Consider the following 26,202-nt stretch of genomic DNA (forward strand, 5'->3'; position numbering starts at 1 on the left):
CGAACAATTTCTTCGTATGAACAAGGTATCCTCAGTGGAAAGCATCCATCAAGCCATTCTTCGGGAGGGTCTGCATGCTGTCCTGCATGCTACTGCTCACAGGCATGCAAGCAGGTCTGGGTTTGCTGCTGCAGCGCAGTATCCCACCACCAGCCCATTAGCAGTTTTTTTTTGTTTTGTTTTGTTTTGTTTTGTTTTGTTTTGTTTGTTTGTTTGCCCCTTCCCTCCTCAAAGTCTGATACAATCAAACAGCCAAGAAAGTAGAGGTCACTGGCAAAAGTTTGCAATTTTGAATGATTTTTATTAAACACCATTAGTCTACACTGCACAGTTAATGAAACAGCAAAGCTCCAATTTCAGAAGAATGATTGACCATGGATCTGAAAAGCAGTTCAGTGTCCCCTAACCCAGTGTGAACACTATGAATGATCCTTTAACATTTTATGTCAGAAGCAAGAAGGGGCATGAACTGCAATCTGGCCTCCAAGGGCCTCCCCACCCTCCTCCCCCCACCCACACCCCCCTCTGCCCTCCCCACAATGCAATTTTCTTTTGGTTAAAAGATTACAGAGAAAAATGTGATGCTTTTGGTACAGAGGGCTTCTAGATTCATGAGGAGGGGAATGGAAAGGGAACTAACATTTTCTCCGTCGCTGGAAATATCAGATGATAGGATTACTATCTGAGACAGGCCTATCTGATTAGTCCCCTGCCAGGGCAAATGCTGATTATCAATACACAGATGCCATTTCTGTCACTGGAGTTTGCTAACACCAAAGAGAAAATTATTCGGAGTTTAATTATGAGAATAAGGCTGTGCGAGTGGAAATGGGAAACAACAGCAACAACAAGAACAACAATGACAAAGAATTGAGTCTGCCAGTTTAACACAACACTGACAACTGGCTCAATATTTTCCCCCACAGAGTTGAATTTAGGGGCACTGAATCACCCATTTGTTTGATATTGTGTAGCCGTTTCAACTTGCCACACATTTTTTTTTTTTAATCAATGAAGATAGTGATGCTTCTCTAAGCATGCAGTTCATTGCTTTACTGAGTAGTCCTACCCAGTGATCCAGTTTGGTTCTCCCACCTGCTAACTCATGCAGGGGAATTTTATTATGTTTGTTGAGAAGGAAGTAAGGGCTTCACCCTCACAACTTGATTGAGTCTGCCTTCAAAAATGATTTTCAACTTCAAACTCTAACTTCAACCTCCGGGATCCAACTTTGGATAAAACAAAATTCGATTTAGATAGCTTCCTGTACAGTAGAACTAGCATCTTTCCAACGCAGACCAAATCCACTGCACTTAACCATCCATCCACTTGGAAACTCAACAAAACCCATTTTAGAAAATGCCATCTATTTTTTTTTATTTTTGACTAAAGATTTGGATCTTTTCATTTCACTACATGAAAAAAAAAAAAACAGACATCTCAACCTTAAGTCTTTAAAAAGTAGTAGAAGCTAGTCTGTTTTTTCCAATTATGTCATCTGAATATAAAACTACTAGTTTTCCCCCAATGAGATTATTAAACAATTAACAGTCTATAGTCTGGCTAAACAACATGCTTACAGGTAAATTCTACCCCAAAGACCACACTATCAAACTCTTTTAAAATTAATCCTACCTACAAAACTCAGACATTAATATGACAAAACCACTAAAAAATCCAAAGCTAATTAAAGATACAAAACCAAGCCAACATCATAACACAAACTTGTCAGACTCTCTGTGGTTGGAGCTTGTGTGATAAATGAAGGCATAGTTCTGGCCCTACCTGGGTCATGTTGTAGGGCTGTGCTTGTGTCTTGTATTTGCTTGGGAGGGGCACTGCCTATTCCTCTTCCCATTACCACACCTACACAGACTTGTTTGGCTGTGGCTCACCAAGCCTCCACCAATATCCAGAGGCACAAATCTGTCACTGCCGTCCACATTACTCATATCCCTCCCACTTAACTGGTACACTGAAGAGATTCCCTTGACAAAGATCTCAATCTTTCAATCCTGCAGGTAGCTGCACACCCATGATGCACATTACCATTTGTAGTGTGATGCCCAGAGTGCCAAAAACAGTACCAAATCTTAGTCTTAATCAGGAAACCAAAGATGCTCATCTCCAGGCATAGAAAGGTAATTCATTCTCCATGTTTAATTAGTTTCTAAGCTGTGTTACAAGCGGGTTACTAAATAGTCAGGTGGTGATCCAGAGCTCGATTGTCACATTTGATAATCTTAGTGCTGACATGACACTTTATATTCAGCCCCCACAGATGGCAGAGCATCCTCTTGCCTCTCTGCTGTATATAAGAAGATAAAAACAAGTTCTGGAAACTAGAGCTACAAGTCTTTTTCCTATGTGCAGTATGTTTGTTTCTATGGAAAACTGCCCCTACCACTCTAATGTCTATTTTCTGGAGACTTAATTTCAAAAAGAATCTGTGTGTAAATCTATGATGGTCTAGGATTGTGGACTAGGATTAATTTACAAGTCAAGTTGGTAGGCATCATTATTAAGTAATAGCCAGGAAAGCTTCCTGGTAGACCGTGGAAAACAGAGAACTTGAGTTACTGCAAAGTCATCAGCTCTTTTGGTTTTTCATGTGGCACCCATTTGGGGTGTTCTGTGTTTCACATTTTCATTTTCCTCATTTAAGAGGCACAGAAAAGGTTTAGATTTCATTTGTGTGTACAATATGAAAGTGTTGTTGCTGAAACTGTGACTTAAACTCAACCACATTGGGAGTATAAAAAGTGCAAGTTTCAGCTGCCAGGGTGCACCTATCACCTATAGAGACAGCATGGCTTTAGCCATTAGAATGCAACATCCATAACTTTATTATACAACAAAGGGCCTTAAACTCAAGTATGATCAGAGAAGAACTCAAATCTGGCTCTTTTGAAACTGGGGAAATACCTAACATTTCCAATAAGAATACAGAGTGAATGCCTGCTGTTCTTATCACAGACCTGCATGACTTGCTTTAGAAATCATACAAGTTTTCATCTTTCATGTACATATCTATTATTTATCTGGTCATAACTCAGTGAACAGAATTCAATCACTGAGCAGATTAAAGGTTACACAGAATTATATGCCAGCAAGCAATTACAAGTAACTAATGAATGCATAGTGTTTACTATAGTTGAAGACATTTTCTGGTGAGCTGGAACTCTGAAGATGATATTAACAGGGTGATGTTTAGGGACATAAGATAAATGCAGAGGATCAGAAAGAGAGATAGTCATAACTCATAAGGAAATGCTCCAAATTATGTGAACTGTTCTCAAAATTCAGGAGTATTTCTAAGGATTCCTGGGTGAAGCACTACCCCAAGATTTTTGTTTTTTGAAAAGAAAAGTTAGGTCTTACTTACAGAGTTTAGTGTTTTCTTTTGACTTTTCATGTAAATAATTTTTACTAATACAAGCATTAATAAAAATCAATGATTGTATTTTAGCCAATCTCCAGAAAAAAATAAAGGAAAGGGGAAAGAAAAGAAGTTCTAGAAAATAGAAAATAAGCATAATATTTGGGAAGCCCAGGTAGAGCAGATGCTAGGAAATTAATTGTGCATTATTAATTCTGGGAAGTGATAACTTGACTTTTGATTTCACAGATTTGATATGCAAATCTTTCAAAATATTTCAAGTTAAGGATTTGCCGACTAGCTACAAATTAAGCAGAGGCATGGGGAAGTCTTTCAGTCCAGTCTGATTTCTCAAGTCTAAGATGAGTGTGGACTAAGATGTGCATCTGACAAACTGCTCCTTGTGAAATGGAGCTTTACACAAAGAGAATCCCAGATGAGGAGTTAACCTGATGCCATAAAGATATCCAAATAAATGTTACTCCTCCTTCTCACAATTAAAATAGTGGAAAAGTAAGTCTTCAGGAACAGGATGTTAAGAAGAGTCTTCTGGCTGTATCATTGCAAGAGTAGAATTCTTATGCTTGTACTTTTCTTGCTACTCTTGACTATATAATGTAGTTAAAACATCAGATCTGTGGGTTTTGACAATGGAGATTCTCACCTGAAGATTTAGTCTGTGGGATCCACAGATATTGATTAACAATGGATGCTGAAATACATTTTTTTTCTGGACTGAAGAGTGTAGTTTGGGGAACGGCTATTGCTGAAATCTCTGCAGGTAGGTCCCTTGCTCATATGTGTGTTTACCTCTTGTTTGAGTTCTCAGGAACCTCTCATCATCACATGTGCTTCTCATTCTTTGCTTTGAATCATGTGGACTTAAATCAATACTGTAGGGATTTTCATTCCATAAAGCACAAAAATAATGTGATATGAGAAATGCATATCAAAACTGAAAAATAAAACATACGCTTCACTGAAGTTGTAGTGTTCACTAACAATGACTTCGGTTTTCCACAGATATCAAAAATGCATAAAAACAAACATAATGAAAGAGAACTTTCCCAAATGAATGGAGTTCCACCAGTGACCATCAAGGCACTGGTAAAGGTAGGGAGATGGGCGGTGATGCTAGATCTCAGAGAGCACCCACTACAACAAATGGGCGTCAATGCGCAGCCAACACAGTCCCTGACGAACGTAGCGGACAAGATTGGTCATGCTGCTGTGCTGGGTCAGAGGCCCCATCAGTGTATCCAGATCGCCAAAGAATTCTGAAAATCAGAGCAGTACTTAGTCAAGCCTTTGAAATCATGGAACTATGTACCAGACTAAAAAAGCTCTAGTTAATATCACAATCGCAAACACTGAAAGATTTATTCATTTTTTCATCCACCTATCCTTTTACTCTTTCATTCAGTCAAAATTAGGCAACCAAAATTATCTATCTATCTATCATCTATCTATCTATCTATCTATCTATCTATCTATCTATCTATCTATCTATCTATCTATCTATCTGTCTGTCTATCTATTCATCCATCTTTCCATCCATCATTATGAAATTTATGTATACTTTATGTGTGAATTACACACACACACACACACACACACACACATATATATATTTAGTATATACTTATTAAACTCCAAAAGTTTGACAATACAATGTTTGTGTTATTGTGATTAGTGAAACAGAACTCATTTAAATCTGTTAATTCATGGTAAGCATTTTTTAGATCACTATATCCTTTCTCAAACAGCATGTTGTAAAAAAGCATTGCTATCCTACGAAGTTTGTTACATGATCACACACATATACACACACATATATGTATATATACTCACACACATATATATACTTTGCTACATATTTATGTAAATGCATGAAACTATAATATTTGTGTATGTAAAATGTACATAAAACACATAAATATAGTTTAATATTTTATAAAATATTTCTTACCTTATATATTATAACTATTTTTATGAAAGCTCTCTAATACAATAAATAGGTCCTGATAAGCATCATTATTTCTCTAATGTAATGATGTTTTTATGCCTATGCTATTATATTGAAAATATATTTTCTTTTGGTCCAAGTGAACTTTTTTTTTTTTTACTTTTATTGGCATAGTATAGAAAGCTCCAGTGAACCTGAGCATCAAATTATGGTCATTGTCATTCAGAGCTAAATACTAAGGTAGGAAGTTTTGCTACTGATTTCATTTGGGGTAGAAAATGACCTGCAAGTATTCAGCACATGACAACTTCTACCAAGCTTCTGTCTGATTTAGGAAATGGGATAGTCTTGAGGCTACATTACTAATTACTCACCTGTATGACTAAAGTGTTAGAATGCCTGCCTTTGGGGAGGGAAAGACTATATGATGTCTGGAAATTCCCTAGGCATCTCTTTGTTTCACTTGACTTGTGTGACACCTTGTCCCAACAGGGTTCACTGGCATTTTTTTTCTTGTTAGCTTCCCACAGTAAAGGAGGCCCCACGGTTCCATAAGAAACCAGCCTGTACTGGATGAGGATGAGGAATCCAAGTCCAGGGCAGGGGTGTGACTGGAAACTATCCAAAGTGCCTGAGATGCTCTTCTGCCTTCTTGAAAATTCCATGCATGAATTACATGTACTTGATTGCTCAGAAGTGATAATTCCCTAAACAAAGTATTTATTTATGTTATATGTAACAGATGGGCTCCTTCTCCAGCTATCAACTTCATTTGATTATGTGATTTTTTTTAACCTGGGCATTATAGTAAAAGAAATTTTTCCCAACAAAGGGATATATTACTTGTGGCATCTAAAATATTTTCTTTGGTAATACAATACTAATGAAAATATTAAAGAATAGTCATTGCTGAATGAATGGGAAACTTATGCGAGCTAACACATCCTCTGACCATTCTGTGAAAATCTGCCTTTGGCATTTTAAATTAGACTTACCATGAATTAACAGATTTAAATGAGTTCTGTTTCACTAATCACAATAATTTTAAATTATTCAATGGAGTAATATATGTGGCTGAGGCAGGTAGGGAGTAGGGCCTCTTGATCAAAGGGCAGAGGACATCATCAGTCCTTTGGCCTGTTTCAGCACCAAAACCTTCTGTAATAGGTTCTCTACAGCTGAAGGAGTGGGCAGGCAGTGGCATGGATGGAGGCTTTCTACCAAAACAGCCAAGACTGCCCAAATCTATAACACAGCTCTCTGTGAAAAAGTCTACGTACAGTTGTCTGAGAAGGATGTATAATTCCTCTCTAAGGAGAGGCTTCTGAGTTATGTCATTTCTATCTCTATAAGGTAGATGTTAGAAGAGTCATCAAATCCAAGCAGGTCATAACTAACTACATGTGTGCAGAACTAAAGACTGAACACAAAATTCCAAATTAGAGTCTCTTCCTAGTCCACTGAGAAGCCCAGTGACAACATCATCAGCATGTGTTCTCTCTGTTGGTACAGTGACAGTGTTGTTTTGATTCAATATTAGGCAGAGAATTTAGCAACTTCTTGGCAAGCTGCGCTAATGACAAGATTAGCACCATTTCACCCTGGCGTCAGCACAGTCATCACACTGCTCCTGCAAAGTTCTTCAGTTAATTTAGATGAAATTGCTTCAACAGATTTTGAAAGTGAATGTAATTTTAAAAGGAAATCCATAAATATTGAACCTCCCTCCAAATACCAATACAAAATAAGACAGATTAAAACCAGATAAACCAGAAATATCTCTAGATGCCTATTCCTTGTATTCACAGTTGTAGAGCTTTTGTGGGGGCCTAGTTGTCTAGGCAAGTTGTATATTGGTTTCCAGAAGTCTAGGAAAAAAGACTATGTAAAAATTGCCTTTGTTCGGATAACAGAATTTGAGCTTTTCACCAAAGGTCTCTAAACACCTGCTACTAAATGTGCTTTCTAGATAGCTACAGTAGTTTATTGGTTTAAATTCTGCTTCTAGAATCATAAAATTTGACAAAGTATCTGCTGTTTCTATCAAACTTAAAGCACTCTGATAATAGTGGTGGCACATGCCTTTAATCCCAGTACTCTGGAGGCAGAGTTAGAGACCAGCCTGGTCTACAGAACAAGTTCCAGGACAGCCAAGGCTACACAGAGAAATCCTGTCTCATAAATGAGAGAAAGTGAGAAACAGAAAGATGAGAGAGAGAGAGAGAGAGAGAGAGAGAGAGAGAGAGAGAGGAAGAGAGAGGGAGAGAGAGAGAGGGAGAGGGAGAGGAAGAGAGAGGGAGAGGGAGAGAATACTTTGATACAATGGACAAATTTTTAGCCTTAAATATCTTTAGAAATAAAATAAGGGCAAATGATGAGACAGCAAACAGCAAATATCGTAACACCTAAGATATAGGAATCAGTGTACAAACAGATATAACTACATGTGTATATTCTCAGGAGTCAGTACAGGTCGATAGCTGGGTTCAGAGTCAATGTCTCAAATTATGAAATAAACTTTGGTAGCCATAGTAGTGTGTGTGCGTGTGTTGTATATACACGTATGGATTTCTATGTTTACTCAGTTGTTAGGGATGTACATGTGTTAGTGGAAGCCAGAGTTTTTCTCTGTTACTCTCTCCCTTCCTCCCTCTGTCTCTGTCCTCTCTCTCTCTCACTCTCTCCCTCCCCCATCTCTCTCTCTCTCTCTCTCTCTCTCTCTCTCTCTCTCTCTCTCTCTCTCTCTCTCTCTCTGTGTGTGTGTGTGTGTGTGTGTGTGTGTGTGTGTATGTATGTGTTCTATATCTCTTCCTGTTCATTGGAAATTTATATATTTGCTCAGGAACTAGCAAAACCCATGTCTACCCCAAGCAGCCAAGATTGTGAAGGAGGATAATTGCTCCCTGTTGCTAGACATATTTCTATTACTCTAGCCTGCTTGTTACCTCTTTCATGGTTGATTCTCATAGATCTGCATAAGTTCCCACCTTGTTTGCAATTGGCCATTCTGTAATTAATGGGCCAGAAAGAGCCACAGCAAATGAATTGCCATAGTAAGAATGTGGTTTTAGTTTTACTTCTTAATGATATTAGGTTGGTGGGGTTTTATTTTGAGGTCTAAATGACAGCTGAGGTCACAGATGGCAGCACAAGTCATCAATGATTATTGACCTTTGTGAAGCAAGGTCTCCTTTGCATTTGTTCTGTAACAAATCTCATGTGTTCCCATAAATAGGGCCTTGATCCTTCTGTCAGGGTGTGAAGAAATCCTAGCTGATATTTAGTTCTTACTTGCAAATGCAAACGGTGCTGTTATATATTCATCTTGAGCTGATAAGTGTAATAAAGGTACATGACCTTAATTCCACCTAACTTCTCAAAAAATAAATAGAGGCCAACAGGATCTTAATTTTTGAATCACTCCTTTTGCCTTAGTAACTATTCCTCTATATTGATTTTAGTCACTGAGTAAAATTCTGGAAATATCATGTGCTGATACATTTCAAGTCTTAAAGGAGAATAAATATTTTGGCCTTGAATCACTCTAAATGTAAAAAATAGGTCACCATGTCATTCCTAAGCTAACTTTCTCTCACCAAAGACATAGAAATCAGAAGAACTGAATAATATACAGCTATCAGGTACAAGGGACCTAGTCCTTCAAAGCACAAGTGACTGCATCCTCATCCTTAAGCAAAGAATAGAAGAGATAATCATACCTTTGTTGTCTCTTGTCAGTTTGTCAGCCATATCCCAGTGTTCATAGCCCCGAAGCACGTTACTGGTGATATTGACATGGCTAGCAGCCATGTGGTGGATACGTTGGGGGATGGTGACAGGACCATTGTTACAATTCCCCATTGTGTTGATGGGAGAGGCATTGTTCAGAGACACTGGGGATGGAGTATTCCTGGGGAATGGAAAGACAGGCCAGGTTAAGTTGGTAACAAAGAATGGTAGCAGGGTGTGGGGTGCATGGAACATCTCTTGTCACAGTGAAATCTCTTAAGAATACCACTAGCTAGAGTGAAGTTTAGTGTGATAAAGACACACATAGCTTCAGTTGATTGCCCACATCCCAGTGACTCTTCTGAGACAAGATCCTAAAACTCTGATCAACATCATAGTTTTATTCAGAGGCTCTACTGTAACTGGAGCATATTGTCACTGCAGACCTAAACCATCTGACTAACCCACGCAGGGCTATAGGGCTGGTCCTAGAATAAATCACCTGTGTTTATTTTCTAACTTGAAACACCGAAGATCTCCTGTCTCTAACAGCTGGACAGCCCTCTGTGTACACTGCTGTTTTGTTTTAAACCAGAAAGAGGAAGCAAGAGAGGAATAGGGAGCGGGAGGGAGAGAGTCAGTTGAGTGAATCCTTCTCTAGTATTAATACTGCTTACAAATATATCTCTTAGTTTGAATGTATATGACATGCCGCAATGTTGAGAAAGAAACAGCTCAGAGCTGTGATACTTATTCTACCTCTTCAGCATGGCAACTGACAGTTGGAGAACATGATGTGCAATATTGGTCTATCTTCAAAGTGTTTTGTGAGACCACAGTAACATTTGTCACAAAAACAGTTGCCACAATAAGTCAAGTGCACTTTGTAAAGGCCCCTTAAGACGCAGTGTTTGAGAAGCTAGAAAGAAAAGACTTTGGCTATCTACTTAGGATTTTCTAAGATGTGCAAAGGAGATGGGCTATTAATTGGTGATTGTTTACCTTCATGATGGTTTATAAAGAGGAGTCTTCAAAGTCTTTACTTTTGACAGTTCCACTGTTTGGACACATTTTTGTTGAGTTCTTTAACATCAGTAACAATGAGTTACCTGTTGGCTACACACAGCATGGAGGTAATTTGTTTTCAGGTCCTGAGCTTAGGATAGCTCCAGGTAGACTTGCCTAAAGACAAGCCTGAATGAATGAGCAGTGTCCTAGACATGACAGCAAAATCTACACAACAGTCGTAGGGAGCCCTTCTTCAGCCACACTTTGAGCAACTTCCTGAACAGATGTATCCACTTTGGGCAGGGCATTTTAAGGGAGTAAAAGAAATCGGCAGCACTATGTGCTGACACATTCCTATAGTTGCAGAAGCCTGAGAGGCTCAGAAGTGAATGTTGAGAATAGGCATTTAAAACTAACTAGTCCAGGCAACAAAGCCAGATCAAGGCTCTTAGGAAAAAAGCAAACACATAAACAACAGAAAGGAGGGAAAACTATATTTAATAGTCTACATGTGGATTGTAGGCTGGTTTTCTTTGCTTTATGTCTAAAAGCCACTGATGAGTGAGTACATATGATATTTGTTTTTCTGGGTCTGGGTTACCTCACTGAATATGATGTTTTCTAGATCTATCCATTTGCCTGCAAATTTCAAGATGTCATTTTTTTTCTGCTGTGTAAATGTACCACATTTTCCTTATTCATTCTTTGGTCAAGGGGCATTTGGCCCCAGAGAACCTAGACAGCAATGAGGACACACATGGATCTAATCTACATGGGGAGTAGGAAAAGACAAAATCTCCTGAGTAATCATATGTATTCCATATATATGTACATACAGCTCTACCTGATGAGGCAGTATCACTTTTCTACTTTTTTTCAATGTACATTTGTCTCTGTACCTCTAAGAAATGTATCAGGTGCTGTAGATATGCGTGCTCACTTGACCGTGGTTCTTTCATTTTCATACCTCATTGTTCTGCCTTCTGAAGAAGCAGATTCTTGCTTGTTTGTGCTGAGCACATAAAAATATGTAGAAGTAGTTTCCTGATGACATGAAGATATAGAGAACTAACATATTTCTGGATGGTGTGGCAGCCAAGCACAAAAGCCATAGGCCTGATCTGAGGGGTCATGTAGCTCTGCAGACAAGCTGTCTCCTCTTAACAACAGCCAGGTTGTGCTGCTCCTCTTTCTCTATTGTTATAAATGTAGATCACCTGAGGAGAGGTGTTGGCTGAAGCTGGTCAGGATGTTTGGTGCTTCTTTCTTTTGTAATTTGGAGGATGTCTTACAGAGATGCTAATTCAGGCCTACATGACAGCTAGCATACAGGTAGATGCATACGTGATGGAAGGCCATTCAACTGGTTTCCTAGGAGACAATCTGATGTATTTTCCCGCTCAGTTGATGTGTTGGTATATAAGTTGTTTGGATAATAAATGAGGGGAGATCGTCAGGAGATCGTCAGGAGAAAAGACCCTGAGATGCCCTTCCATCAAGACCGTGTAAGCTGTGTCTGATTATTCCTCGCAACTCCGTACCAGTTCAGTTAGGGGAAATAATTACCTGTGTTGGACCCACACGGGCCCCAGCAAACTACCCAACAAAAATGCCACCCATAACATCCCCCGAGATCTCTAAGTCAGTTTTTTCTTTGAACTCTCTTAATCCATTCAAGAAGAAACATTGGTATTAGCTGACATGTCTCACTAAGGCCCCTCCCAGTGTTAATCATCCCTAGTAGGATACTGCCACTTCCCCTTCCCACAGAAGGAATGCAGGAATACCCCAAATTAACACACGAGTAAACACAATTAGGCTTCTTCAAACCAAGAAGGGACATACTTTTCTCTTCAAGCAGTGGAAAACTTGATATCATATTTAAACTAAATCCAAGAGTCTGATTTCTCAAGTTGGGAATTGAAATGTCAGACAGGAAGCAAGTTTATATTTGATAAACTTATGATTTGATCATTATATATATGATGTACATGTATCATCAGATCAACACATTGTCTGTCCCCTTGTTCTCCCTTGACCTCATGGGGCACATGCTTCTTCCCATGTCTCTTTGCTTGGAATTCTCAGTGTCAGATATTTCACGGCCTGATCTACCATCCTTTGCCAAAAACTTATTCAAGATTGTGCCACTGCTTCTCTTTTTGTCCCAGTCAATTTTTTTGTACATGTTTCTCTTGTTTTAGTTTCTTCCATGCAATTAATCATAAACTAGACTTATATAATAAAACTTTAATAAACTGAAGAAGACAGAAAGACCTACTATGCTCATGGATTGGTAAGATTAATCTTGTGAAAATGTCCATCCTCCCAGAAGACACTTACAGAAAAATGTAATCTCCACTGAAATTCCAATAAATTCTTCATAACAATTGAAAAATAATCATAAATTTCATTTAGAAACACACACCAAGATAACCAAAGCAATAAAGGAACTGCTGGAGTTAACATCATTCCTGATTTCAAATTATACTACAGAGATATAGCAATATAAATAGCATGATACTGGCATAAAACAGACACATTGATCAATGTCTGAATTGAGGACCCAGATATAAGTCTACACACCTAGGGCCCTTTAAGTTTTGACAAGGAAGTCAAAAATACACACAGGAGAAAAGGCAGTATCTTTAACAAATTGTGTTTGTCAGAATTGATAGTTCCATGTAGAAGAATGAAACTGAAATATTGGATATTTTTATTATTTTTCTCTTCTAATAGAACAGAACACACAAACAGGGACTAGGATTTTCATCAATTTCATCCTATGCTATATCACAGCATTCTAGATCATTGTCTGGCATATAATGTGTTCAAAGAATACAAATTGAATTTCCTTATTTAGTATCCGTCATAAAATGCTCAGCAACATAGAAAGAAAACAATCTGCATTGCTGTAATTGATATTTGTAAATGCACTTTCAGAATGTTTGCTATACTATAAGTGCTTGGCAAATGAAACAATGAATGGCCCCTCATTTTAAAGAAACATAAGGAAGCTAGAGAGATATTCAGTGGGAAATGTGCTTACCCTGTGAGCTTAAGGAACTGAGTTCAGATCCCAATAGTCACTTAAAAGCTAAGCATAATGGCTAGCACCCATAATTTCAGTGCTGGGAAGTCGTGATCTGGTAGATTTCAGAGACTCATTAGATAGCCAGTCAGGGAACTCCAGATTCAGTAAAAGATTCTTTCTTTAAAAAATAAAGCTTCAAGTGATTAGAGGAAGATCACTGATACTTGTAGTAGGAGCGGTGGGCTGTGTTCCGGCCCAGCTCCACATGGCTAGCTTTACCCGAAATAATTACACAGAAACTGTATTCTTTTAAACACTGCCTGGCCCATTAGTTCCAGCCTCTTATTGGCTAACTCTCACATCTTGATTAATCCATTTCTAATAATCTGTGTAGCACCATGAGGTGGTAGCTTACCAGGAAAGATCTTAACCTGCATCTGTCTCGGAGAGGAGAATCATGGCGACTGCCTGACTTGGCTTCTTTCTCCCAGCATTCTGTTCTGTCTACTCCGCCTACCTAATTTTCTGTCCTATTAAAGGGCCAAGGCAGTCTCTTTATTTAACCAATGAAATCAACACAAAACAAAAGACTCTCCCACATTTTCCCTTTTTCTGTTTAAACGAAAAAGATTCTCCCACATCAGATACTGATCTCTGGTCTCCACAATTGTGTGTACATGCTTATACACATGTACATACACATATGCTACACACATGTACATACTGTTTCAGTGAAGGGGGAAAACATTATTAGTTGGCAATCTAGAACAAATCCAGACTAAGAGCTGTAATATTTTTGAGAGCAAGATTGGTTATGCCTTATAGCTTTAAGAGGTAATGAGACTAACAATAACTATGACATCAGCCTTAGTCACTGTTGTCTTGTTGCTGTTTTTTGTGTTTTTTAAATCAGGGCACTGAGCATAGATCTTAGAAATTAATTATTATTATCACTAGCCTCCTGCCAACACAGATGTTTGTCTTGCCATTGTCTTAAAGACTGGAGAAAAGACTTCAAAGAAATCAGCTTCTTCCTGAGGGCCATGCTGCAAATTGCACAGAGCATCAGAGACTGATGACAGACCTAATTTCTTCCAAAGGCCTTTCTATGTCAGAACAACCATGCTACCTCAGTCTTCTCAGTGCTTGACTAAAGATTCCATCTGACACACACCCACTTCTATCATCTTTGTGTCTGTATTAGTTTACTTTCAGTGCTCTCCATAGATTCCTAAGTTTTTTTCATACCACTATTGCCTTTTCCAAGTTTGTATGTGGTGTTGAGGCAGTTTTAGTTGATGTGGATGGTCTTTGCATGACAACCAAAGTTCTTGCTCAAACAAGTAAAAAAAAAATTATTTTCTTTTTAATTCCTTCAACATAGTACTCATCACTCACATGTCTATTGAAAAGCATTTAGGGAGTCTTCAAACGAGTTTCTAATTTCAAATTCCAATTGTTATCCCTGACTTCTTTCTTTTTGTTATCTCTCTGTAACATTTGAGATGATTGTCTAGTTCTTTTAACCTCTCTACGTAATGACTTCCAGAACTCTGTCAGAGATCTGTAAATCTGGCCCAACTGTTTATATGTGGCCTGTGAATTAGTGGTGGTTGGAAAAGACAAGCAGTTTCAATTGATTTGATGAGAAAGAAGACTAAGTTTGAAATACTATTAAACTACACACACACACACACACACACTAGCAGAGTTGTATTTCAAAACTTATACAAATATTTTTGTTATATTTTTAATTTGAACAGGAAGTTTGTTTCCTCTCCTCTTTTCTTCCCCATAATTTGACTTGTTTATTCCTCTGGGTTTACAAATCCCAAAATAGGAATTACCAAGCCCTTCTCTTTTCCCCTACTACTTTTCTGGACATTTTTCACAGTCTCAACTGAGACAAACCTACTCTCAACTGCCTATTCATCTCTCATCTTTCCATGTGTTTTCCTGTGACAGCCTCATGCAAAAGTAGCGTGGTGAGCAGCACCTCTGGGCAGTTCCCTCCCCAATCACTAGCCAGGTGAGGAGGCTTTTAAGTCAGGGTGCTGCCCCTGGAACGTGCTATGAGAGTCTGTTGAAGGAGCACACCATTCTTATTAATTGGGAAGCCAGGGTATCTATTGGCTTGAGATAAGAAGCCCAAATACCCAAATTCTTTCTATAAGTCTTCCATTAGACTTTTGCTTATACTTGTAATTTCCCTTCAGTGAACTGTGTTCTTCTATGGTACAGAGATCATGTGGACTTCATCTTGGTGATCCCATCTGTCACACAGGACCTTGTGTGGAACCAATGGATTTGAAGTAGTTGCTGAATATGTGTGACATCCTCCCTATGTGATTATTTCAAAACATGACTATTAACTAAAGGGAATGCAGACTGAAGCTCCTTGAGAAGCATTTCATGAGTCTTTTCATATGACCTCACAGGCTTAGAATGTATTTTGAGTTCTTCCATTTCAGAAAAAAAAAAAAAATCCCAGCGATTCTTTACAGGCTGTTTACCTGACCTTACCCTTGTTTTATTCTGTAGTCAGAGAAAATAGCTTTCTCTGCGCCTCTCAAAGGTTATTTCTATTTTCTGAACTTCCAGAGAGAGAGAGAAACATCTTTCCTTTTTGTTCGTCAAGAGTAAGACCTAATTCAACAATCGAAGCGGTGCTTCCTTTCAGCACAGTAATTGCGCTGATGTGTAGGTTTTAATGGATCTGTTCCCTCACTCTGAATGGTTTTATGATCTCAAAGCAGAGTTCACTGGCCTATTGCTTTTGGAGTATACTTGGGAGATACTTATAAGGTGACAGTAAAGGCTATTTTACTCATGAGGAAGACATTTTTATCAGAGATGCAAGATTTTTAATATGATAAAAATGGTAAAACCAGTAATAGCAGGCTCATTGTGAATGTGCCCACTGACATACTTTTTTCTTCCCATACTGGTAGAAAATGGGCTTGGAAGGGATGGGACACTTTTTGAAACTAGAATTGACATGGCTAGTCAGGAAGTTTACAAAGGCACATGATGGAGTTGAAGTGGGATTCATAATGTCTCTCTATAAGGGTCATCTCCTCTGTGGTCCCAGTTGGCATAAGACCTCACCCCTTTTATTCAGAGGGAGAAAGACAAAACTAGAAGAAGAGGGGTCCATTTTGTTTAATCAATGAGATGTATGCAACCTCATGTCTAGAGCAAGAGTCTCCTTCAGACTCTCATTGTAGTGTTGTGAAGTCTAGGGAAGGACCCTAAGCAGATAGGATTCTAAATAAGGCTACATGTAAGTCTGGGAACGTCCATGAGGTCTTACAGCAGCATCAGAGTACATCCTTTTATATTTAGGTCAAGGTGTTTTAGTATTGATCTAAAAATCTTCATGAAGACCCAGATAATTGACTATGTACCTTCACATTTTCAACTCTGTTATTCCTTTGGTTTTAGTAAATATCACTTGCCATATATCCATGAATATCCCATTCACTTTTCATTACCAAGTGGATCATTGACAAATCATTGCAGTGGATTTAACTTTCTGCCACCTCCCAGAAATGGCATGTGACTCGCTATTTAATTAGCAGATATTTTATGGCCATAATTTAGTTTATAGATTTTTTTTTGTTGTTTTTTCGAGACAGGGTTTCTCTGTAGCTACAGAGCCTGGCCTGGAACTATAGTTTATAGATCTTAAAGGAACCACATCATTTGAAACTTTTTTTTGTCTCTCCAACAGCTAGCTTGTTGCGGGAGGTCCTTCCGCTCCTCCAGCCAATAGCCACCAAGATACCAGCCCATTGGGGCGTGGTATCTTTCCCTTTAAAAAAAGCGGCCACTTCCCTCCTCTCTCTTTTTACTTCCTGCTCCGGTTCCGGCGACTAGACTTTTTCCCAATTGCGTGCGCAGAGGGCTGTTGTCTGGGACCGTGATCTGTAAGTTTATTCCCCTTTAAATAAATACCACCCTATTAATCACAATTCCAAACTGGTGTGGGATTGTTTATGACTTGCGCCTTCATCTGGCACCCAACGTTTGGTTTTAGGACCCCTCCTTCCCCCGCTCGGCTGCTGGCCGCCAGTTCGGCCGCGGCCTGTGCCTTGCGGCCTGTGCCTTGCGGCCTGTGCCTTGTGCGTGGAGCCAGCAGTTTAACATAAATCATCACGCAGTGGCTTTTCTTGCTGCAGTTCTTTATATTTTCCCTTTAGACACTTCAGATTGACTTCAAGTCCCCACGCAGCCTATCGTTTGCCTCGCTACGTGGATTTAAATTCCACAGGACCGCGTAGTCTCTGCCCACGTGGTTTGCTCTTTTCTGAATCGTTTTCAAATCTCCTTTGCAAGCACAGCTCTTAAGCGGAGCGAACCAGAGCACGCGGTTACCGGTTGCGGAAAGCTGCAACCCCTTGGGACGACTCTGTCACGTGGAGGCATACACAGCTTCCGGGTTACTCTTCTCTACCCCTGGATTCTGGGTTTATGGTTCCGTGTACGGAATTGATTTAATTACATTTACTTTGTTGAGCAACTTGCATTTCCCAGTTTTTAACAAATACTAGGCGGACACTGAAACAGGACCCCGTTTTCGTCGCGACTTGGGAACAGCGCCACCTGCTGGATAATAGGTAATATGGCAGTTTTCGTTTCCAACATGAATTTTACTATTTTGACTACCAAAACAATGGGTTTTTTCATGCAAGGTTTATACGACTATGGAGATAACTTAATTTACTGGTTACTAGGTTTCAGTATTCTTTTGAATATTCTATTATTTAGGAAAATTATGGCACTCCTAAGAACCATGCAATCTTTACCAGAAACTAATACAGGTCAGGAGATTCAGGATTCAAAAGCTTTGAAATCACAGGTGCAGAATGGGGACCAAAAAATTGATACCTCAGTGAAATCACTAGAAACACATGTAGCTCAGGAGATTCAGGATTTAAGAGAGACAATGATAAAAAGACTTGAAATGATTGAAGAAATTATTGGAGCTGGTGAACAGAGTAAGAAGGCACAAGGACAGGATACAATGCCACCACCAGCTATTAGATCTGGCTTACCCAGGGTTTTAGCGACATACCCTGTAATTCATTCTGACAAAGCGTCAACTTCTAAAGGCTCAAAGGGAGTCAGAGAAGCTAGATGGATGCCAATAGCAATGAATGATCTAAAAGAAATTAAGCAAGCTATAGTTACCTTTGGCTTGCACTCTGCATATGTTAAGGAAATGATAAGGACTTGGGCTTCTAATGCTAGAGCTACCCCCCACGATTTCCATCAGTTAGTGTCTGCAGTTTTAGATAATGGACCTTCCTTGATGTTTGGAATCTATTTCAGAGAAGAATCCAAACATATGGAACAGCAAGGAAGAGCAAAAGGTGTGGAGGTTTCCCAAGATCAAATTCTTGGTGTAGGAGAATATGCTGACCCACAGGTCCAAGCTCTTTATGATGATGAAGTACTGTGTTTATGTCACCAAGCAGCTTTAAATGCTTGGAATAGGCTACAAGATCCAGCAAAAAGGGTTGAATCATATACCAGAATTAGGCAGGGACAGAGAGAACCCTTTATTGACTTTTTGCAAAGATTAATTAAGGCTCTGGACATAGGGGTAACAGACCCAGAAGCTAGACGACTACTTCTTGAATCTCTAGCTTTTGAGAATGCAAACATAGAATGCAAAAAGATAATTGGGCCTTTAAAGTTTAGATCAGCACCTATGGATGAATGGATTCAGCATACAATGAATGTTGAGACGTTTAGCTATAATGATGAATCTTGGGTAGGAGAAGCGATTTCCAAAGCAATGAGGAGACATCAAACTGCCAGGTGTTTTAATTGTGGTAAATTAGGACATCTGAAAAGGGATTGCAGGCAAAGGATTTCTAGGAATAATATCCCTTCTGGGAATGACAAAAATAGGAGACCTCGGCCTTCAGGTATATGTAGGAGATGTGGTAAAGGCCGACACTGGTCCAACGAATGCAGGTCAACAACAGACAGACAAGGCAACCCGATACAGTCGGGAAACTCCTTGAGGGGCCTCTCGCAGGCCCCCAAGCCAACAGTGGCCCAGTCATTCCCAGTCACAGTAGAGAACGTGCCTCACCAAGAAAATTAAAAGCTCCAATTTCTGCTGTAAAAAATATTACTGGTCTAAATGATGAATTACGCATGGAGGATGAGTCAAAAAACCCAGTAGGACAGAGTAAACGTATATTTTGGCAGACTTCTATTAATGATCAAAGACCAAAGCTAAGAGTCTGTATAAATGGCACTTTTATTGAAGGCTTATTGGACACAGGTGCGGATGTAAGTATTATTACTCCAGAATCTTGGCATCCGAATTGGCCTCTTCAAGAGGTAGATGTTCAGTTCCTGGGAATTGGAACCCTATCTCGTGTAAAACAAAGCACAAGATGGGTTGAATGCATAGGGCCTGAAGGGCAAATAGGAAGACTAAGGCCATATATTGCCAATATCGCAATAAATTTATGGGGCCGTGACCTGCTACAGCAATGGAATACCCAGATTAACATTCCTGTAGTTCCAGGAACTCATAATTCTGGGAAGGACATGATGAGATATTATGGGAAAAGGTCACCAGCCATTCAGGCTGTACAAGAACATACAGCAAATACCAAACCTTTAGAGGTACCAACAGCCCTACCTTTAAAATGGCTAACTGAGAAGCCAATATGGATCAAACAGTGGCCTCTAGCTGAAGATAAATTACAGGCATTGGAACAGCTGGTGCAAGAGCAACTAGATGCTCACCATATTGAAGAATCAACCAGCCCTTGGAATTCTCCTGTGTTTGTTGTAAAAAAGAAATCCGGTAAATGGAGAATGGTGACAGATTTAAGAGCTGTCAACAAGGTAATTCAACCTATGGGCCCACTACAATCTGGAATTCCTTTGCCTTCTCTATTACCAAAAGGATGGCCTCTTATAGTTATTGATTTGAAAGATTGTTTTTTCACCATACCGTTACAAGAAAAGGATAGAGAAAAATTTGCCTTCACAGTGCCTACTTATAATAATTCTCAGCCTAATAGGAGATATCAATGGACTGTCCTCCCACAGGGTATGCTCAATAGTCCTACATTGTGCCAATATTTTGTAAGTAAGCCATTGGAAATAATTCGTAAACAATTCCCCAAGTCCATAATTTACCATTACATGGATGACATCTTGTTATCTGATTCAAATAAAGATACTTTAGAAAGGATGTTTGAAGAAGTAAAGAAAGTCTTGCCTAGGTGGGGATTACAAATTGCCCCTGAAAAGATTCAAAGAGGAAATTCTATTAATTACCTAGGTTACAGAATAGGGTTAGAGAAAATTAAAACGCAAAAGGCACAAATTAGGCGAGACAGGTTAAAGACTCTTAATGATTTCCAAAGATTGTTAGGAGACATTTCCAGTCTACGACCAGCTGTTGGGATAACACCTGATCTAATAGTTCATTTAAACAAAACCTTAGATGGTGATAAAGATTTGAATAGTCCAAGAAAACTGACAGCTGAAGCAGAAAAGGAACTGACAATGATTGAGGAAAAATTACAGGAGGCACATGTGGATAGGGTGAACCCAAATCTTAGCTGCATCCTAGTCATATTGCCTTCCAGAATTTCTCCTACAGGGATTCTAATGCAGAGGGAAGATATTATTTTAGAGTGGATATTTATACCTAATAAACCAAGTAAAAAATTAAAAACTTATGTGGAAAAAGTCTCTGAATTAATTATAAAGGGTAAACTGAGACTTCGTCAACTAGCAGGTATAGACCCAACAGAAATTATAGTGCCTTTTACTACTGAAGAAATAAAAAAGTTATGGGAAGACAATGAACCATGGCAAAGAGCTTGTGCTAATTTTTTGGGAGAAATTAATAGCAACTATCCCAAAAGTGGTAGACTTAACCTAATAAAGAGAACTTCTTGGATTCTTCCTAGAATTGTACGTGATGCTCCAATAACTGGAGCCCGTACATTCTATACTGATGCAAATAAATCAGGGAAAGCAGGTTATAAGTCAGATGAATTGAGTAAGGTGGAACAAAGCCCTTATAATTCTGTCCAGAAGGCAGAATTATATGCCATTCTTATGGTGCTAAGGGATTTTAAAGAACCTCTTAATATAGTTACAGATTCACAATATGCAGAAAGAGTTATCTTGCATATTGAAACTGCTGAATTTATACCAGATGACACAGAGTTGACTTCATTGTTTATCCAGGTACAAGACATAATCAGGAACAGGCTTTGTCCGATGTACATAACACACATCCGGTCCCATACAGGTCTGCCTGGTCCTCTAGCACAAGGCAACGCTGAGATTGATCAATTATTGATTGGAAGCGTGTTGCAGGCCTCAGAATTTCATAAGAAGCATCATGTCAATAGTAAAGGCCTAAAGAAAGAATTTTCCATTACATGGCAACAAGCTAAGGACATTATAAAGAGATGTCCTACTTGTTCCTTCTATAATCAAACACCGTTGCCTGCAGGGAGTAACCCAAAGGGTACTAAGAGAAATGAAATCTGGCAGATGGATGTGTTCCACTTTATGGAATTTGGTAAATTAAAATATGTACACCACACCATAGACACGTATTCAGGTTTTCAATGGGCTACTGCCCTGAGCTCAGAAAAGGCTGATTCAGTAATCACACATCTATTGGAAGTTATGGCCATCATGGGAATACCTGCACAAATAAAGACAGACAATGGTCCAGCATATGTATCTAAGAAAATGAAACGCTTTTTTGCTTATTATAATATAAAACACATTACAGGTATACCACATAATCCCACAGGTCAGGCAGTTATAGAAAGATCAAATCGTACTATAAAGGATATGCTGAACAAACAGAAAGGGACCGAAAATACCCCCAGAAATAGATTACATAATGCTTTATTGACCTTGAATTTTCTTAACGCTAATGAGAAAGGAACGACAGCAGCAGAAAGACATTGGATAATGGAAAAGTCTGCTGAACTAAATCAACCAATTTATTTCAAAGATGTGCTGACCTCTCAATGGAAGCCAGGAGATGTGCTACGTTGGGGAAGGGGTTTTGCTCTTGTTTCCACAGGAGAAGAAAAATTGTGGATACCATCAAAATTAATAAAGGTTCGATTTGAAGAGGAGAAACCTCTTGGAAAGGAGAAATGACAACTCATCCACAATGATGATATTCCTACAGGTGGTAAGAAAAACATATAGAATGGGGGCAGGGTTCTGTTCTTATCTCCACAGGAAAACACTCATCTTTGAAAAATTCAAGGGATCCTGGATGTTTGGATACTGACAGATGGAAAAATACTTGCCCAATAGGAACTATTAAGAAAACTGAATAAGTTGTGTAAGTAAAATATACTAAACCATATTTCTAAATTTATAGAGCTGGTTTTGAAGTTGGACTCTGGCTCAGTCCCTCTCCAATTCCAAGCCTGTTGGTAAGAGAAAAACCCAGAGTTTCTGGAGTTTCTGTCTCATGTCAAGAGCCATGATAGGGGACAGAAAGAAATATGAGTTTAGAAAACATCTTTGCTTTTCTTCATATCTATCATACTTTTCATTGAATATATCTATCATTCCTTTCATTGAATATATATGTGTGTGTGTGTGTATGTGTGTGTGTGTATGTCTATATGATTGATGTTTAAGTTTTTCACAATGAACAATGAGTTTTTCCTGAAGTGACATTTGAAGTTTCCAGGAAGAAGATGGGGCCCCACAACAACAACTCCACCTGGTTGATATGACGTCATGATACTGATAGCGCTACTACAAGACCTGTTTTGGATACCAGCTGCACAAGACAGTTCCAACTTGGTTAGCTGAAATGGTGCACATCTTTACAACATTCTGGCCAGACCTGCACAAAATACTCAGAGACTATTTGCAATTTTAAAAGACATCGATCTTGAAATTTAACCATCATTTTACTTTCACAGGATCCCCCAGAAAGAACGTCGCCCCCATGACAGCTGGAAGTAACTCTAGAGGACGACGTCCCCTCTCCCAGTAAAGTTTGCCCTTGGGTTTAGGGACATCATTTAGGGGTTGATTATAAATTGGTATATGGTTGAGGGTTGGGGAAGGAATTTTATAATAAGCTCAGGGATCATTTGAAAAAAAAAAAAAAAAGAGGGATAATAGATTGGTACTTGTTGGTACTTGTGAGTTATTGTTTTGAGACAAATGTATTGGTATCGATTCTTATATATTGATACAAAGTGAAATTATATTGACTATTGTATGCATGCATGTTTCTACCTCTGTTTAAAAACATTTTTTATGTATTGACATATATTGTATTGATATATATTGTATATATTTACCATATTGCAGTGTACATTTCTACCTCTGATTAAGATATTTACATATTGCTTGTGTATTGATATATATTTACCATACTGCAATGTATATTTGTACATTGCTTATATTTGGAGGTCATTGTCCTCATTTGTTTCACAGTTATTTATTGTCTTAGTCTTTAAGTTAGATAGGTATTGAGAATTATATAGATCAATAGTATTCTAAGTTTGTCATTTATAATTAGACTAATCAGGTTCTTTAGATACATAGAGATTATACTCAGTATAGATAGATAATCTTCAACCTCTTCAAAGAGCTGTAGAAAATGGCCTTTAATCTAACTCAGAGTTTTGTGGTAGTGAGACACAATTGCTCCTGGCAACACCGCTCTATTCCCGAGAGAATGTTGAGCACCAAAGACACTCCACCCGGAGCCTTTCTTCTTGGCTGAACTGGCCTTTGGGTAAAGAAATGCCCATACCTCAACCACTGACAGAAATACAGAGTATCTGTGAATGGAAAAAACAGGACTGTCATATCCTGCCAAGACAGGGTAAGATAGTTTTGACAAGTTTCTTGCCTTTGAAAATGGTGTGTCAGTTATGTTAGGCCTTAGCCAAAGTTGGTTGCTTCAACGCTGCAAACGTGACCTTGGGTGATTGCCCAGGTAGCTAGTTGTCTCTGTGATTTGTTGCATGTTTTAGAAGTTGTTTGATTGCACTTCCTAATTACTCAGGTAACATTATTTCCCTTCTCAGATCTTCGATGGGGTTGAAGACTATATAAATGTAGTTACTTTCGACTCATGACTTAGCCAAGCTATTTATTATATAAGACCTAAGCTAGTTAGAATAGGATATTTGTACTTATTGTATATAATTTCATAGTAGGTTTAGAACTCTCTTACTTAAATAAAAGGGGGAGGTGTTGCAGGAGGTCCTTCCGCTCCTCCAGCCAATAGCCACCAAGATACCAGCCCATTGGGGCGTGGTATCTTTCCCTTTAAAAAAAGCAGCCACTTCCCTCCTCTCTCTTTTTACTTCCTGCTCCGGTTCCGGCGACTAGACTTTTTCCCAATTGCGTGCGCAGAGGGCTGTTGTCTGGGACCGTGATCTGTAAGTTTATTCCCCTTTAAATAAATACCACCCTATTAATCACAATTCCAAACTGGTGTGGGATTGTTTATGACTTGCGCCTTCACTAGCTGAAGTTTGGCTAGAATTGTGTGTTCACAAAAAATAACTGCTGTCTTGAAATTGTCCTTCACTCTTGAGCAATCAATGCAAAATATGTGGGGTCTATCCAATCATTCATTTTCAAGAAAAAGCAATTTTTTGGTAGGATACTTACTTTCCATTGCCTACCCAAGGAGACGGTATCTGAGCAACTTTTGAAGCGTTTTGCTGAAAGAGAGAGAGAGGGAGAAATAAGGACATCTATTTTGTGTTTATTAATTCTGAAACAGATGTAAGTGTGATTTAGAGTACATTAATATTGATTGCAGCATTTTGGGATGCAGAACTTGGATGTATGTGGCACATCAGCACACCACGACGCACACTCGATGAAAATAGCTGGTTAGGATAATCAGTGGGCTCCAATCAGGACCATGAAAGTCACTTGATGAAAGATCTTATATACTAAAAGGCCCAGTGAAATCAGACTCAGTTCTCCAAGAAGTGGTTTAATTATCCTCATCTGAAATTTATTCTGCAAAACAAGCCCTTCAGAGAGTACAAGTAAGCTTTTCACCTTTAACTTTAGTTGCAAGCTTTTGGATACAGGTTTGACTGTAATGTCTGATATCTAAGGAAGATGTCAGAGCTGAGAAATACATTTTTTTTTGCTTGTTCGTTTTCAGGACTCATTGTGATTTGTGGTCTTTACATGCAAATGTTCATGACTGGCGGTTTTCTCTGTTTCGCAATGCAACTGGTCCAGGACTGCATTGCAAAGGTAGTTAAAACTCAAAACATTCTCTTGTTTCTCTGACAGAATCTGGCTGATTTAAAGCACTGGCTTTCTAAGGGGGTGTTTTTGTTGTTTTGTTGTTTTGTATCTGGTCAGAGCCTTGTGGATCAGAGAAAACCCTGATATTCAGCACACCACCACCATGACAGGGCAGGGATCAAGCTCCTTGTGACAAGAATCTGAGCCAGGTCTGCTCTTGGCCATTGGAGCCAGACTGTGTGTCTTCTACTGCCTTCTGGCCTCCAGTTCAGCCCCCTTTGCAAAAGGAATATTTGAGAGAGAGAGAGAGAGAGAGAGAGAGAGAGAGAGAGAGAGAGAGAGAGAGTCACCACTTTCTAGAATCCAATAAGAGTTCAGTGCTACCTTGGTGTCACAGAAAGCTAGACATCGTGTGCATTCTGAAGACTTGACTAAATGAGCACCACACATCCACAGGCAGGTGGGTCACTTAACACCTGCTTGATATTTTCCAATTCCCTGACAGGCCACGGAGGGCAGATATTAGAACAGTGGCTATCAGGAAGATGACAAAGGCAGCATCATGAGAATGACTTGGAAACTGGCTAGAAATGCACATTCTCAGGCCCTATCCCAGGACACGTGTTTGGGGCATGGGACCTGGCCGTCTGGGGATGTTAGATGTCAAATGAAATTCAAGACCCATCTTTCTACTGTACACTGTGAGAAGGTAGACTTAAGACAGGACCAGAGAACTATTGTATGCGATCCCTTTCGCGCACATAAGCCCTAGCTTTATAGCATTCTATCCATACCACATAGTCACTAGGG

At 39.0% G+C, this 26,202-nt stretch overlaps 1 protein-coding gene across 2 annotated transcripts in view; it reads right to left on the reverse strand.

The window, feature by feature from the left end:
- Window positions 1-531: 531 nt before the first annotated feature.
- Window positions 532-26,202, reverse strand: part of Aff2 (ALF transcription elongation factor 2) — a 563,721-nt gene continuing 538,050 nt past the window's right edge. For both annotated transcript variants that reach the window (XM_057759263.1, XM_057759262.1), the window contains exons 18-20: window positions 24,793-24,845; window positions 9,065-9,255; window positions 532-4,656 (exon numbers count right to left, since the gene is read on the reverse strand). In XM_057759263.1, coding sequence (XP_057615246.1) covers window positions 4,535-4,656; window positions 9,065-9,255; window positions 24,793-24,845 — 366 coding nt within the window. In that variant the 3' untranslated portion in view covers window positions 532-4,534. The remainder of the gene's footprint in view (window positions 4,657-9,064; window positions 9,256-24,792; window positions 24,846-26,202) is intronic.

This window comes from Chionomys nivalis, chromosome X (assembly GCF_950005125.1).
Source record: "Chionomys nivalis chromosome X, mChiNiv1.1, whole genome shotgun sequence".
Lineage (NCBI taxonomy): Eukaryota > Metazoa > Chordata > Mammalia > Rodentia > Cricetidae > Chionomys > Chionomys nivalis.